Raw genomic sequence first — 16,487 nt, 5'->3', positions numbered from 1 at the left:
GCGGACCGAGGGGGAAATGTTGGGAGAAGTGAGCGGAACAACGAGAATTAAAGAGAAGCACAGCGGCTATAAAATGGAGTTGACTGCTGCTTCAGAAAATGGAGAACTTCCGGTGACGTCACCCCGAGTATCTTCCGGTGTGCCTTCTGCCCGGACAAAGATGGCGGCCGCGACGCTGGCGGAGACTTCTGGAAGAGACGTGATGGCGGAGGGTCTACTGGACCTGCTGAAACCCGCCATCCAGCAACTGGACGTGCACGTGCACTCAGTCAGGTGAGGCAGGAGGGGCGGGAGGGGCAGCAGGGGCAGGTGAGACAGGAGGGGCGGGAGGGGCAGCAGGGGCGGGAGGCGCAGGAGGGGCAGCAGGAACAGCAGGGGCAGGTGAGACAGCAGGGGCAGGAGGGGCAGCAGGGGCAGCAGGAACAGCAGGGGCAGGTGAGACAGCAGGGGCAGGAGGGACAGCAGGAACAGCAGGGGCAGGTGAGACAGCAGGGGCAGCAGGAACAGCAGGGGCAGGCGAGACAGCAGGGGCAGGCGGGACAGCAGGAACAGCAGGGGCAGGTGAGACAGCAGGGGCAGGAGGGACAGCAGGAACAGCAGGGGCAGGTGAGACAGCAGGGGCAGGAGGGACAGCAGGAACAGCAGGGGCAGGTGAGACAGCAGGGGCAGCAGGAACAGCAGGGGCAGGCGAGACAGCAGGGGCAGGCGGGACAGCAGGGGCAGCAGGAACAGCAGGGGCAGGTGAGACAGCAGGGGCAGGAGGGACAGCAGGGGCAGCAGGAACAGCAGGGGCAGGTGAGACAGCAGGGGCAGGAGGGACAGCAGGAACAGCAGGGGCAGGTGAGACAGCAGGGGCAGGAGGGACAGCAGGGGCAGGCGAGACAGCAGGGGCAGCAGGGCCTCACACCCCCTCGAGGATGCTTGAACCAAGTGGTCACATGACTGGTGTCATCTGCATAAACGCGCGTTCTCTATTCCCCCGCCATTAAAGTGAAGAGGTTTTGTGTTTGCTCCGCAGAGAGAGCCAGGTGGAGCTGAGAGAGCACATCGACAGTCTGGCCACAGGTAACTTGCTTTGTAAGGCTTAGATGATTCCACCCGGAGGTTTGTGACAGAGCTCCGCGACCTCTAGCGGGCCTCGTCGGTACTGCATGTTTAACCATAAATCCTCCATTTCTGGAATGTTTTGAGGTTTTCAGGTAAACTTGAACACTTATTCAACATATTATATCAAACGGAATATTTTAAGAGATCATCTTTTGTTTTCTAAAAGAATAAAAGCCTTCCTAATTAGACCCATACATATATATCAACATAAATACATACACACATATATACATATCTCATATATGTGATTGGACTTTCTTTATTGTCATTCACATTTACACTACAGTTCTGTACAAACAACATGTCTGAAAAGGGGTAGGAAGAATTAAACGTATTAAATTCTTCCCCTTCTCCAATATGTAATAGTTATATATTAGTATTAACAGAATTAGTGTGCAGCATTAGTGCTCAGCATTAGGGGCAGGCGGTCTCACGGTGGGTCTTCCAGAGCTGTGCAGGACCAACGAACATCAGAAGGTGGCCCTGGATCTGGACCCGTACGTCAAGAAGCTTCTGAACACGAGACGGAGGGTCGTCCTGGTCAACAACATCCTGCAGAACGCCCAGGTGGGTCCCGGCTCCGCAGGGGGGTCCACTGCCCCCCTGGTGGTACTGCAGCCCCCCTGGTGGTCCCTGGTAGTACTGCAGCCCCATACCTCCCCACAACCCCTGAGCAGTAGTTTAAAGTCCTCCCCCAAGAGGAAACTAACTTCACCTCCAAGCTGCGTCTCCTTCAGGTCAATGAGGAAGAACTGATGGTCCAGGAGACGAAATGGTCCTGTTTAGTGGACTTACTACCTTGTTGTCCCCAAGCTGTGGACGGGGCGGGACTGAAGACGGACAAACCACGCTGATGTTTGTCCTCCAGGAGGATTAAAGCTGATGTTTGTCCTCCAGGAGGATTAAAGCTGATGTTTGTCCTCCAGGAGGATTGAAGCTGATGTTTGTCCTCCAGGAGGATTGAAGCTGATGTTTGTCCTCCAGGAGGATTAAAGCTGATGTTTGTCCTCCAGGAGGGTTGAAGCTGATGTTTGTCCTCCAGGAGGATTGAAGCTGATGTTTGTCCTCCAGGAGGGTTGAAGCTGATGTTTGTCCTCCAGGAGGGTTGAAGCTGATGTTTGTCCTCCAGGAGGAATAAAGCGCTGATGTTGGTCCTCTAGGAGGATTAAAGCTGATGTTTGTCCTCCAGGAGGATAGAAGCTGATGTTTGTCCTCCAGGAGGGTTGAAGCTGATGTTTGTCCTCCAGGAGGATTGAAGCTGATGTTTGTCCTCCAGGAGGAATAAAGCGCTGATGTTTGTCCTCCAGGAGGATTGAAGCTGATGTTTGTCCTCCAGGAGGATGAAGCTGATGTTTGTCCTCCAGGAGGATTGAAGCTGATGTTTGTCCTCCAGGAGGATTGAAGCTGATGTTTGTCCTCCAGGAGGATTGAAGCTGATGTTTGTCCTCCAGGAGGAATAACGCTGATGTTTGTCCTCCAGGAGGAATAACGCTGATGTTTGTCCTCCAGGAGGATTGAAGCTGATGTTTGTCCTCCAGGAGGATTGAAGCTGATGTTTGTCCTCCAGGAGGATTAAAGCTGATGTTTGTCCTCCAGGAAGATTGAAGCTGATGTTTGTCCTCCAGGAGGATTGAAGCTGATGTTTGTCCTCCAGGAGGATTGAAGCTGATGTTTGTCCTCCAGGAGGATTGAAGCTGATGTTTGTCCTCCAGGAGGATTGAAGCTGATGTTTGTCCTCCAGGAGGATTGAAGCTGATGTTTGTCCTCCAGGAGGAATGAAGCTGATGTTTGTCCTCCAGGAGGAATGAAGCTGATGTTTGTCCTCCAGGAGGAATAAAGCTGATGTTTGTCCTCCAGGAGCGTCTCAGGAGACTCAACCACAACGTGGCCAAAGAGACGGCGCGCAGGAAGACCATGCTGGAGGCTTCGGGGGTGTTTGCTTCTCGGTCACCCAGTAAACCCTGATCTCCCTGGTCCTGGTCCTGGTCCTGGTCCTGGTCCTGAGCTGTCCACACCAGCACTGGAATGGACTGACGATAGAGGCCTGTCCTGCAGTGCTTCTCATCTCCTCTCATGACTTTGTGAAGCTCCAGGCAGCATGAGGACGTTTCCTCCGTTTAGAAGCTTCTATTTGATGTGACGGTTTCCACGACGACCATCTGAAACACTTTCTTATTACAACTGGAGCTTCTGAAGCATTATTGAAAATAAAGTTCAATAATGATCTGAAACGTTGTGACCTTTCCTTCTTCCTTATTGTTGCTGTGGACGAAGTCAACAATCCACAGGTGGAGCAGCACCTCCACCCGGGGAGCTTCACCACAGGAGTACTCAAGTATTCTACTCAAGTTAAGTACAATGACTTGGATAACATTGTACTTTTAAAAATTCATTCTATTCATTTCAGTCAGTGTAAAACCACAAATGTATATAAATATCCCTATAAACCCTTGTTGCTAATATAAAAGTTGACTGTAGACATTCTACATCCTCTGTCACTCCTCATGGTGACTCCTCCTCCTCCTCATGGTGGCTCCTCCTCCTCATGGTGACTCCTCCTCCTCATGGTGACTCCTCCTCCTCATGGTAGCTCCTCCTCCTCATGGTGACTCCTCCTCCTCATGGTAGCTCCTCCTCCTCCTCATGGTAGCTCCTCCTCCTCCTCATGGTGGCTCCTCCTCCTCATGGTGACTCCTCCTCCTCATGGTGACTCCTCCTCCTCATGGTGACTCCTCCTCCTCCTCATGGTGGCTCCTCCTCCTCATGGTGACTCCTCCTCCTCCTCATGGTGACTCCTCCTCATGGTGGCTCCTCCTCCTCCTCATGGTGGCTCCTCCTCCTCATGGTGACTCCTCCTCCTCATATTGGCTCCTCCTCCTCATGGTAGCTCCTCCTCCTCCTCATGGTGACTCCTCCTCCTCCTCATGGTGACTCCTCCTCCTCCTCATGGTGACTCCTCCTCCTCCTCATGGTGGCTCCTCCTCCTCCTCATGGTGGCTCCTCCTCCTCATGGTGACTCCTCCTCCTCATGGTGGCTCCTCCTCCTCATGGTAGCTCCTCCTCCTCCTCATGGTGGCTCCTCCTCCTCCTCATGGTGGCTCCTCCTCCTCATGGTGGCTCCTCCTCCTCATGGTGACTCCTCCTCCTCCTCATGGTGGCTCCTCCTCCTCATGGTGGCTCCTTCTCCTCATGGTGACTCCTCCTCCTCATGGTGGCTTCTAGAATGGAGCAGTTCAGTCTGGGATGGAGCAGTTCAGTCTGGGATGGAACAGTTCAGTCTGAAATGGAACAGTTCAGACTGGAATGGAACAGTTCAGTCTGGAATGGAGCAGTTCAGACTGGAATGGAGCAGTTCAGACTGGAATGGAACAGTTCAGTCTGGAATGGAGCAGTTCAGACTGAAATGGAACAGTTCAGACTGGAATGGAACAGTTCAGACTGGAATGGAACAGTTCAGACTGGAATGGAACAGTTCAGTCTGAAATGGAACAGTTCAGTCTGGAATGGAACAGTTCAGACTGGAATGGAACAGTTCAGTCTGGAATGGAACAGTTCAGTCTGGAATGGAACAGTTCAGTCTGGAATGGAACAGTTCAGTCTGGAACGGAGCAGTTAAGACTGGAATGGAACAGTTCAGTATGGAATGGAACAGTTCAGTCTGGGATGGAACAGTTCAGACTGGAATGGAGCAGTTCAGTCTGGGATGGAACAGTTCAGTCTGGAACGGAACAGTTCAGACTGGAACGGAACAGTTCAGTCTGGAATGGAACAGTTCAGTCTGGAGTGGAACAGTTCAGTCTGGAGTGGAGCAGTTCAGTCTGGAATGGAACAGTTCAGTCTGGAATGGAGCAGTTCAGTCTGGGATGGAGCAGTTCAGTCTGGAGTGGAGCAGTTCAGTCTGAAATGGAACAGTTCAGTCTGGAATGGAGCAGTTCAGTCTGGAGTGGAGCAGTTCAGTCTGGAGTGGAGCAGTTCAGTCTGGAATGGAACAGTTCAGTCTGGAGTGGAGCAGTTCAGTCTGAAATGGAACAGTTCAGTCTGAAATGGAACAGTTCAGTCTGGAATGGAGCAGTTCAGTCTGGGATGGAACAGTTCAGTCTGGGATGGAGCAGTTCAGTCTGGGATGGAACAGTTCAGTCTGGAACGGAACAGTTCAGTCTGGAACGGAACAGTTCAGTCTGGAACGGAGCAGTTCAGTCTGGGATGGAACAGTTCAGTCTGGGATGGAACAGTTCAGTCTGGGATGGAACAGTTCAGTCTGGAACGGAACAGTTCAGTCTGGAGTGGAGCAGTTCAGTCTGGGATGGAACAGTTCAGTCTGGAATGGAGCAGTTCAGTCTGGAACGGAACAGTTCAGTCTGGAATGGAGCAGTTCAGTCTGGGATGGAACAGTTCAGTCTGGAGTGGAGCAGTTCAGTCTGGAATGGAACAGTTCAGTCTGGAATGGAACAGTTCGGTCTGGAGTGGAGCAGTTCGGTCTGAAGTGGAACAGTTCGGTCTGGAATGGAACAGTTCAGACTGGAATGGAACAGTTCAGTCTGGAATGGAGCAGTTCAGTCTGGAATGGAACAGTTCAGTCTGGAATGGAGCAGTTCAGTCTGGAATGGAACAGTTCAGTTTGGAGTGGAGCAGTTCAGACTGGAGTGGAACAGTTCAGTCTGGAATGGAGCAGTTCAGTCTGGAATGGAACAGTTTTCTGAACGATGTAAAAAACATTAGTCATAATTTATTAGCCTGGAAGGTGTGAGATGAAGACATGTCCCTGTTAAAGCAGGTCCTGCAGGGGGGTCCCTGTTAACGCAGGTCCTGCAGGGGGGGTCCCTGTTAACGCAGGTCCTGGAGGGGGGGGGGGTCCCTGTTGATGCAGGTCCTGCAGGGGGGTCCCTGTTAACGCAGGTCCTGCAGGGGGGGTCCCTGTTAACGCAGGTCCTGGAGGGGGGGGGGTCCCTGTTGATGCAGGTCCTGCAGGGGGGTCCCTGTTAACGCAGGTCCTGGAGGGGGGTCCCTGTTAACGCAGGTCCTGGAGGGGGGGTCCCTGTTAATGTAGGTCCTGCAGGGGGGGTCCCTGTTAACGCAGGTCCTGGAGGGGGGTCCCTGTTAATGCAGGTCCTGCAGGGGGGTCCCTGTTAATGTAGGTCCTGGAGGGGGGTCCCTGTTAATGCAGGTCCTTCGGGGGGGTCCCTGTTAACGCAGGTCCTGGAGGGGGGGTCCCTGTTAATGTAGGTCCTGCAGGGGGGGTCCCTGTTAATGAAGGTCCTGGAGGGGGGGTCCCTGTTAATGCAGGTCCTGGAGGGGGGTCCCTGTTAACGCAGGTCCTGCAGGGGGGGGGTCCCTGTTAATGCAGGTCCTGCAGGGGGGAGGGGGGGTCCCTGTTAATGCAGGTCCTGGAGGGGGGTCCCTGTTAACGCAGGTCCTGCAGGGGGGGGGTCCCTGTTAATGCAGGTCCTGCAGGGGGGAGGGGGGGTCCCTGTTAATGCAGGTCCTGGAGGGGGGTCCCTGTTAACGCAGGTCCTGCAGGGGGGGGGGGGGGTCCCTGTTAATGCAGGTCCTGCAGGGGGGGGGTCCCTGTTAATGAAGGTCCTGGAGGGGGGTCCCTGTTGATGCAGGTCCTGCAGGGGGGTCCCTGTTAACGCAGGTCCTGCAGGGGGGGGGGGTCCCTGTTAACGCAGGTCCTGTAGGGGGGGGGGGGGTCCCTGTTAATGCAGGTCCTGCAGGGGGGGGGGTCCCTGTTAAAGCAGGTCCTGCAGGGGCAGCTAATCTGAGCGGCGCCACATTAAAACAACAGCCTGTCACTCCACGAGCCAGACAGACCTTTGACTAGCTGGCCCGCGCTGAGAGCCCCTCCCTGATTGGCTGAGGGCCTCATGCTCCATGTAACACGGCCTTTGATTGGCCGGTCGCACTGTCGAGACGATGACGCTCCGCCGTCTCCCCTATTGTTGTAGTGATGTGTGCGGGAGGAAGCGGGGCTGCTCGCGGCTTCAGACCCCCACAACCCCCCCGACAGGCTCGGTAACACCGGAGGAACCGACCCGGAAACAGCTGGACGGCCACGACACGTTCCCGGTGGCGGCCTGTCGCGGAGCCGCCAACAACTTCTGCACCCCGGCTAATGTGTGAGTACCGACCCGCGGTCAGCCTGGAGCCCCGGTCAGCCCCCGGTCAGCCCCCGGTCAGCCTGGAGCCCCGGTCAGCCCCCGGTCAGCCCCCGGTCAGCCTGGAGCCCCGGTCAGCCCCCGGTCAGCCTGGAGCCCCGGTCAGCCCCCGGTCAGCTTCCGGTCAGCCTGGAGCCCCGGTCAGGGTTTAACCTGGAACGCTCCAGACTGGCCCTGAAGGCAATGGACCAGCTCATACAGGTTTATCCTCCAGACCCCCAACATGTGATCCAGGTTTTCCCCCGAGGTCTGAGACCCCAGACCAGTGTGTGTGTGTGTGTGTGTGTGTGTGTGTGTGTGTGTGTGTGTGTGTGTGTGTGTGTGTGTCCACCAGGTGTGAAACCATCAGTGATCAAACCTTAAAAGAATTGAATTGTGACGTCAGTCCAGCAGCAGGAAGTGAATTATTATTATTTCAGTCTAAAGTTTTATTTTTCAATTTTATTCAATGTTGTGTGGCTCACAGGCCTCATCAGACATCACTAATCTAACTCAGGCCTCATCAGACATCACTAATCTAACTCAGGCCTCATCAGACATCACTAATCTAACTCAGGCCTCATCAGACATCACTAATCTAACTCAGGCCTCATCAGACATCACTGATCTAACTCAGGCCTCATCAGACATCACTAATCTAACTCAGGTGTCATCAGACATCACTAATCTAACTCAGGCCTCATCAGACATCACTAATCTAACTCAGGCCTCATCAGACATCACTAATCTAACTCAGGTGTCATCAGACATCACTAATCTAACTCAGGCCTCATCAGACATCACTGATCTAACTCAGGCCTCATCAGACATCACTAATCTAACTCAGGCCTCATCAGACATCACTAATCTAACTCAGGCCTCATCAGACATCACTAATCTAACTCAGGCCTCATCAGACATCACTAATCTAACTCAGGCCTCATCAGACATCACTAATCTAACTCAGGCCTCATCAGACATCACTGATCTAACTCAGGCCTCATCAGACATCACTAATCTAACTCAGGCCTCATCAGACATCACTAATCTAACTCAGGCCTCATCAGACATCACTGATCTAACTCAGGCCTCATCAGACATCACTAATCTAACTCAGGCCTCATCAGACATCACTAATCTAACTCAGGCCTCATCAGACATCACTAATCTAACTCAGGCCTCATCAGACATCACTAATCTAACTCAGGTGTCATCAGACATCACTAATCTAACTCAGGCCTCATCAGACATCACTGATCTAACTCAGGCCTCATCAGACATCACTAATCTAACTCAGGCCTCATCAGACATCACTAATCTAACTCAGGCCTCATCAGACATCACTAATCTAACTCAGGTGTCATCAGACATCACTAATCTAACTCAGGCCTCATCAGACATCACTAATCTAACTCAGGTGTCATCAGACATCACTAATCTAACTCAGGTGTCATCAGACATCACTAATCTAACTCAGGTGTCATCAGACATCACTAATCTAACTCAGGCCTCATCAGACATCACTAATCTAACTCAGAACCTGTGGTAACCAAAGTGTTAATTGAGATCTTCATGCTCCACCGTTAGGGAACGACTCGGAGCTGAGCCATCATGACACCGGGGAACTTCCTGCCCACCCAATGGTTCCAGACCACCTGACCTCCAGGTGAGTCGCTGTGCTCTGATGGTTCCAGACCCCCTGCTGCTTTCCTCTGGAACAGTCAGTGTGTCAGACTCTGCTGTTCCACCTGATCACATCATTGATCACAATACCTGCTGTCAGATGTGTGTTATTAATTTATAGCATGAGTTCTTCACGTCAGAGCCTCTTTTACAGCCACGGTCAAAACAAACCACCTAAATTGCTTCTTTTCTTCAGGAAGTAATGTCGTAAAATATATGTTATATATATATATATATATATATAAGTGTTGCAGAGTTCACTCACAAGGTCAAACCAAATGATTTGGTTATTTTGATCACAAGTTTAAAGTCAAACAAAGCAGCTTCATTCAGCTTCATTCAGCTTCATTCAGCTTCATTCAGCTTCAGCATTCACACTTCTGGAAACACAAACATCAAGTTACTTTGTTTCCGGCTGTGTGTATTTATTTATTTGTGTGTGTGTGTGTGTGTGTGTGTGTGTGTGTGTGTGTGTGTGTGTGTGTGTGTGTGTGTGTGTGTGTGTGTGTGTGTGTGTGTGTGTGTGTGTGTGTGTGTGCGCTGCCAGCAGCATCATGTCCATGACCCCCCCCAGCAGCAGTGACGCCTGCCTCAGCATCGTCCACAGCCTCATGTGCCACCGGCAGGGCGGGGAGAACGAGGGCTTCGCCAAGCGGGCGATCGAGAGCCTGGTGAAGAAGCTGAAGGAGAAGAAGGACGAGCTGGACGCTCTCATCATGGCCGTCACCAGCAGCGGCGTCCAGCCCAGCTCCTGTGTGACCATCCAGAGGACGCTGGACGGCCGGCTGCAGGTCAGTCCTCCTGCTGCTGCTCCTCCTGCTCCTCCTCCTGCTGCTCCTCCTGCTCCTCCCTCCTCCTGCTTCTGCTGCTGCTGCTCCTCCCTCCTCCTGCTCCTGCTGCTGCTGCTCCTCCTCCTGCTGCTCCTCCCTCCTCCTGCTGCTCCTCCTCCTGCTCCTCCTCCTGCTCCTCCCTCCTCCCTCCTCCTGCTCCTGCTGCTGCTGCTCCTCCTCCTGCTGCTGCTCCTCCTCCTGCTGCTCCTCCCTCCTCCTGCTTCTCTTCCTCCTGCTGCTACTCCTCCTGCTCCTCCTCCTGCTGCTCCTCCCTTCTCCTCCTGCTCCTGCTCCTCCTGCTCCTCCTCCTGCTGCTCCTCCCTCCTCCTCCTGCTCCTCCTGCTGCTCCTCCCTTCTCCTCCTGCTCCTGCTTCTCCTGCTCCGCCTCCTGCTGCTACTCCTCCTGCTCCTCCTCCTGCTGCTCGTCCCTCCTCCTCCTGCTCCTGCTGCTCCTCCTCCTGCTCCTCCCACTGGTTTTGGAGCAACAGTAGAAGGTTTTCTGTTTCAGCAAGCCAAGTCCCTGACCTGGTTCTTCAGCTCCGCCCTGCTTCCTGTGGGAAGTGGCTCCAGGCTGCTGGGGGGGGGGGGTCTGTTTCGTCTTCATCCATCCTTTCCATGTGACGGCCCCGTGGCTGTGAGTTCTGGCTGGAACGTCAACCCTTCAGTCGCCTGGAGGTTTTAGCTGCGATGAAGACAGAGGCTGGAATGTCACTGGTGCTCGATGGGAATTTGATGAGTCAGCTGTAGTTTTTGATGTCCATACATATAAACACATGAAGACCTCGAATGCATCTTGAAACCAAATGAATACCATATTATGTGGATTAAGTAGCATTTATTAGAGTTTGACTAGTCATGTGAGTTGTATCAACTTATAACTGGTAGCGTCTGTGACCACTGGAGTAGAGTAGAGAGCTTTATTCCTCCCCAGGGGGAAACACAAACTTACAACAGCTCAAGGTAAAAAGGTGCAGAACTTATAAAGTTAAGGAATTAAAATATGTAAACATATGTAAAAATCTAAACAAGAGCAAAAAAGAGCACAAAAAAAAACAAATAAATAAAAATAAATAAAATAAAACAATCCAGTAAAAAGACAAATCCTGTAAAAAGAGAGTAAATTGCCAGGATTGCTCTACACACGGTGTATAAAGGTAAAGAGCTGTACTCAGTGCAGGTGTAACGGTCCATGTAGGACGTTTACAGAGTTGTTCAATATCCTAACAGCTGTTGGGATGAATGACTTCCGGTAGCGTTCTGCTTTACACTGAAGGAGCTGCTGAGCTCCTCCACTGTCCTCTGTCCTCTGTCCCACCTCCTCCATGATGGAGGACATTCTGGTTAGCGTCCTCCTCTGTCCCACCTCCTCCATGATGGAGGACATTCTGGTTAGCGTCCTCCTCTGTCCCACCTCCTCCACTAAGTCCAGTGAGCAGCCCAGGACAGAGCCGGCCCTCCTGATGGCACTAGATGGCACTTCCGTTGCTGACGGAGCCAGAAACACGTTTCCACAGCAGAATTTATGGTGAAAGTAGAAAATGGAGCATTCAGAGTGAGAAGAGAAACTTGTTACTGTGGTCAAGAAGACAAAGCAGATTCATGGTGGCTGACATAGATATAAAACACTAGATGTCTCACTCTGTGACGTGCCGACAGCACTGCCATCTTGGGGAGGTTCTCCTCAGGTTTAAAGTGAGGTCTTACTTGTGTTGCTACGTGGACCAGCAAGCCAGCTACGAATGTTTTAGTGGATTTTCTCGCCTGGATCTTTATGTTTAGCAGCAGTAGGTGACCTCTCCAAGATGGCAGCGCTGGATCTTTATGTTTAGGAGCAGTAGGTGACCTCTCCAAGATGGCAGCGCTGGATCTTTATGTTTAGCAGCAGTAGGTGACCTCTCCAAGATGGCGGGCCTGGCTCTTTATGTTTAGGAGCAGTAGGTGACCTCTCCAAGATGGCAGCGCTGGATCTTTATGTTTAGCAGCAGTAGGTGACCTCTCCAAGATGGCGGGCCTGGCTCTTTATGTTTAGCAGCAGTAGGTGACCTCTCCAAGATGGCGGGCCTGGCTCTTTATGTTTAGCAGCAGTAGGTGACCTCTCCAAGATGGCGGGCCTGGCTCTTTATGTTGAGCAGCAGTAGGTGACCTCTCCAAGATGGCGGGCGTGGCTCTTTATGTTGAGCAGCAGTAGGTGACCTCTCCAAGATGGCGGCGCTGGATCTTTATGTTGAGCAGCAGTAGGTGACCTCTCCAAGATGGCGGGCCTGGCTCTTTATGTTGAGCAGCAGTAGGTGACCTCTCCAAGATGGCAGGCCTGGCTCTTTATGTTTAGGAGCAGTAGGTGACCTCTCCAAGATGGCGGGCCTGGCTCTTTATGTTGAGCAGCAGTAGGTGACCTCTCCAAGATGGCAGGCCTGGCTCTTTATGTTTAGGAGCAGTAGGTGACCTCTCCAAGATGGCGGCGCTGGATCTTTATGTTGAGCAGCAGTAGGTGACCTCTCCAAGATGGCGGGCCTGGCTCTTTATGTTGAGCAGCAGTAGGTGACCTCTCCAAGATGGCAGGCCTGGCTCTTTATGTTTAGGAGCAGTAGGTGACCTCTCCAAGATGGCGGCGCTGGATCTTTATGTTGAGCAGCAGTAGGTGACCTCTCCAAGATGGCGGCGCTGGATCTTTATGTTTAGCAGCAGTAGGTGACCTCTCCAAGATGGCGGTGCTGGATCTTTATGTTGAGCAGCAGTAGGTGACCTCTCCAAGATGGAGGCGCTGGATGTTGAGCAGCAGTAGGTGACCTCTCCAAGATGGCGGCGCTGGAGGCACGTCACGTCAACGGGCACTAAGAGGCCGTGCGGCTTCTAGCGTTTGTATCTATGAAGGCTGAAAGCTGAGCGACAGATTGATGGAAGGTTCTGGAACGGTGAGGCTGGATCTCTGCAGGAACATCTGGATGTGGAGAATAAATGTGATGCAGCAGGTCAACCTGCACATTCTTCATCTTCAGAATGCAGACGTGACTTTGAGTGTAGAGTCCAGTTGTTTGTGGCCAGCTGTCAGACCTCGGCTAGGGTTAACCCTAACCTAACCCACCCTAACCCTAACCTGACCTGACCTAATCTAACCCACCCTAACCCTAACCTAACCCACCCTAACCTAACCTAACCTAACCCACCCTAACCTGACCTGACCTAACCTAGCCCACCCTAACCTAACCCACCCTAACCCTAACCTAACCCACCCTAACCCTAGCCCTACCTCTAACCCGGCCTGACCCTGTTGCAGGTGGCGGGCAGGAAGGGCTTCCCTCACGTGATCTACGCCCGGCTGTGGCGCTGGCCGGACCTCCACAAGAACGAACTGAAGCACGTCAAGTTCTGCCAGTACGCCTTCGACTTGAAGTACGACAACGTGTGCGTCAACCCCTACCATTATGAGAGGGTGGCGTCTCCCGGGATCGGTAGGGCTCCGCCTCACCTGTACCAGTACTCTGAGTACTCTGAGTACTGGGTTACACTACATTCCACCACAACACCCAGTGGTCCAGGACGTCCTGCTGCTGCTGACAGCGGATGAACAGTAACGACGGTCAGACGAGTTCAGGAAGTCAACGCTTCCTGACATTTACCGTATTTTCAGGACTACAAGTCGCTACATTTGACAACGTTTTGAACCCTGCGGCTAATTTCTGCATTTCTATGGGTTAACGGGCTTCATGCTGCCAGATCCTACTTCCTCGTGTACATACATTCCTGGATTAACATACCAGGCTATCAGTTACCTGGATTAACATACCAGGCTATCAGTTACCTGGATTACCTGGGTTAACATACCAGGATATCTCTTACCTGGATTAACATACCAGGATATCTCTTACCTGGATTAGCATACCAGGATATGTTACCTGGATTAACATACCAGGAAACAATAACAAAGTCCATTTAAACACAGTTGGATATCAAACAAGGAAAAGTTTCTCTAAAATGTGATCAATATTGATCAGTGAGTGAACTTTTAACTGATTGATTGGTTCATTTCTCTTTCACAGTCGGTCTCAGCCTTCACAATTCTGGTGAGTGTCTCTGGTTATTGACCACATCCTGGTTATTGACCACGTCCTGGTTATTGACCACGTCCTGGTTATTGACCACATCCTGGTTATTGACCACGTCCTGATTATTGACCACGTCCTGGTTATTGACCACGTCCTGATTATTGACGACGCCCTGATTATTGACCACGTCCTGATTATTGACGACGCCCTGATTATTGACGACGTCCTGGTTATTGACCACGTCCTGATTATTGACGACGCCCTGATTATTGACCACGTCCTGATTATTGACCACGTCCTGATTATTGACCACGTCCTGGTTATTGATCACGTCCTGATTATTGACGACGTCCTGATTATTGACCACGTCCTGATTATTGACCACGTCCTGATTATTGACCACGTCCTGGTTATTGACCACGTCCTGGTTATTGACGACGTCCTGATTATTGACCACGTCCTGATTATTGACCACGTCCTGATTATTGACCACGTCCTGGTTATTGATCACGTCCTGATTATTGATGACGTCCAGTCAGCAGCTGATTCTTGATGTCCAGTTCCAGGAGGTCTGATCAAAGAGGAATATATCCATGACTGCATCCAGATGGACCTTCTTCCCAGCATGCCTCTGTCAGACCACCAGGACGCCATCAAGCTGCCTCCTCCAGACCACTACGGCCCCCCGCCACCTCATCCGCCACCTCACCCGCCGCATCACCAGCCACCTCACCCGCCGCCTCACCAGCCATCTCACCCGCCACCTCACCTGCAGCCTCACCTGCAGCCTCACCTGCCACCTCACCCGCAGCCTCACCTGCCACCTCACCCGCCACCTCACCCGCAGCCTCACCCGCCACCTCACCCGCAGCCTCACCTGCCACCTCACCCGCCACCTCACCCGCAGCCTCACCAGCCACCTCACCCGCAGCCTCACCCGCAGCCTCACCCGCCACCTCACCCGCAGCCTCACCTGCCACCTCACCCGCCACCTCACCCGCAGCCTCACCAGCCACCTCACCCACAGCCTCACCAGCCACCTCACCCGCAGCCTCACCCACAGCCTCACCCACAGCCTCACCAGCCACCTCACCAGCCACCTCACCCGCCGCCTCACCCGCAGCCTCACCAGCCACCTCACCCGCCGCCTCACCCGCAGCCTCACCAGCCACCTCACCAGCCACCTCACCCGCAGCCTCACCCACAGCCTCACCCACAGCCTCACCAGCCACCTCACCAGCCACCTCACCCGCCGCCTCACCCGCAGCCTCACCAGCCACCTCACCCGCCGCCTCACCCGCAGCCTCACCAGCCACCTCACCAGCCACCTCACCCGCCGCCTCACCCGCAGCCTCACCAGCCACCTCACCCGCCACCTCACCAGCCACCTCACCCGCAGCCTCACCCACAGCCTCACCAGCCACCTCACCCGCAGCCTCACCCACAGCCTCACCCACAGCCTCACCAGCCACCTCACCCGCCGCCTCACCAGCCACCTCACCCGCCGCCTCACCCGCAGCCTCACCAGCCACCTCACCCGCCGCCTCACCAGCCACCTCACCCGCCTCCTCACCCACAGCCTCACCCGCCCCCGTCCTCCGAGCCCCACAGGTCTCCGCTCGGCCCCGGATACCCCAACCTGTCTGTGTCTCCCACTGGTCAGTTCATCACTACTGCTACTATTACTGCTACTGCTACTATTACTGCTACTGCTACTGCTACTATTACTGCTACTGCTACTATTACTACTACTGCTACTATTACTGCTACTGCTACTGCTACTATTACTGCTACTGCTACTATTACTGCTACTGCTACTATTACTACTACTGCTACTATTACTGCTACTGCTACTGCTACTATTACTGCTACTGCTACTATTACTACTACTGCTACTATTACTGCTACTGCTACTGCTACTATTACTGCTACTATTACTACTACTGCTACTATTACTGCTACTGCTACTGCTACTATCACTGCTACTGCTACTATTACTACTACTGCTACTATTACTGCTACTGCTACTGCTACTATTACTGCTACTGCTACTATTACTACTACTGCTACTATTACTACTACTGCTACTATTACTGCTACTGCTACTGCTACTATTACTACTACTGCTACTATTACTGCTACTGCTACTGCTACTATTACTGCTACTGCTACTGCTACTATTACTACTACTGCTACTATTACTACTACTGCTACTATTACTGCTACTGCTACTGCTACTGCTACTATTACTGCTACTATTACTACTACTGCTACTATTACTGCTACTGCTACTATTACTGCTACTGCTACTGCTACTATTACTACTACTGCTACTATTACTACTACTGCTACTATTACTGCTACTGCTACTGCTACTATTACTGCTACTATTACTACTACTGCTACTATTACTGCTACTGCTACTGCTACTATTACTGCTACAATTACTACTACTGCTACTATTACTGCTACTGCTACTATTACTGCTACTGCTACTATTACTGCTACTGCTACTATTACTGCTACTGCTACTGCTACTACTACTGCTACTATTACTGCTACTGCTACTGCTACTATTACTGCTACTGCTACTATTACTACTACTGCTACTATTACTGCTACTGCTACTGCTACTATTACTGCTACTGCTACTATTACTACTACTGCTACTATTACTGCTACTGCTACTA

The 16,487-nt window shown here is 52.3% G+C and overlaps 2 protein-coding genes across 6 annotated transcripts in view; both read left to right on the top strand.

Annotated features, from left to right (window-relative positions):
• Nucleotides 1-16: 16 nt before the first annotated feature.
• Nucleotides 17-3,322, top strand: snapin (SNAP associated protein; the record flags this gene model as incomplete). Of its 2 annotated transcripts, none has more annotated exons than XM_080521325.1 (4): nt 17-273; nt 1,019-1,065; nt 1,556-1,674; nt 2,965-3,322. In XM_080521325.1, 4 exons carry the CDS (start codon nt 17-19, stop codon nt 3,070-3,072), a joined length of 531 nt encoding a protein of 176 aa, XP_080377451.1. In that variant the 3' UTR covers nt 3,073-3,322. The 2 variants fall into 2 exon arrangements, with proteins under 2 accessions (XP_080377451.1, XP_080377450.1); XM_080521324.1 differs by having other exon boundaries at nt 1,532-1,674.
• A 3,744-nt stretch (nt 3,323-7,066) lies between these two features.
• Nucleotides 7,067-16,487, top strand: part of LOC308147933 (mothers against decapentaplegic homolog 4-like) — a 23,845-nt gene continuing 14,424 nt past the window's right edge. For 2 of the 4 annotated variants that reach the window (XM_080521326.1, XM_080521329.1), the window contains exons 1-6: nt 7,067-7,223; nt 8,829-8,907; nt 9,472-9,715; nt 13,029-13,203; nt 13,792-13,815; nt 14,358-15,455. In XM_080521326.1, coding sequence (XP_080377452.1) covers nt 7,220-7,223; nt 8,829-8,907; nt 9,472-9,715; nt 13,029-13,203; nt 13,792-13,815; nt 14,358-15,455 — 1,624 coding nt within the window. In that variant the 5' untranslated portion in view covers nt 7,067-7,219. The remainder of the gene's footprint in view (nt 7,224-8,828; nt 8,908-9,471; nt 9,716-13,028; nt 13,204-13,791; nt 13,816-14,357; nt 15,456-16,487) is intronic. The other 2 variants (XM_080521327.1, XM_080521328.1) reach the window with 2 other exon arrangements.

Source organism: Blennius ocellaris, assembly GCF_963422515.1.
Source record: "Blennius ocellaris genome assembly, contig: SCAFFOLD_216, whole genome shotgun sequence".
Taxonomy (NCBI): Eukaryota; Metazoa; Chordata; class Actinopteri; order Blenniiformes; family Blenniidae; genus Blennius; species Blennius ocellaris.
The sequence above is the reverse complement of the archived record's forward strand: the minus strand, read 5'-3'. Positions and strand labels throughout refer to the sequence as shown.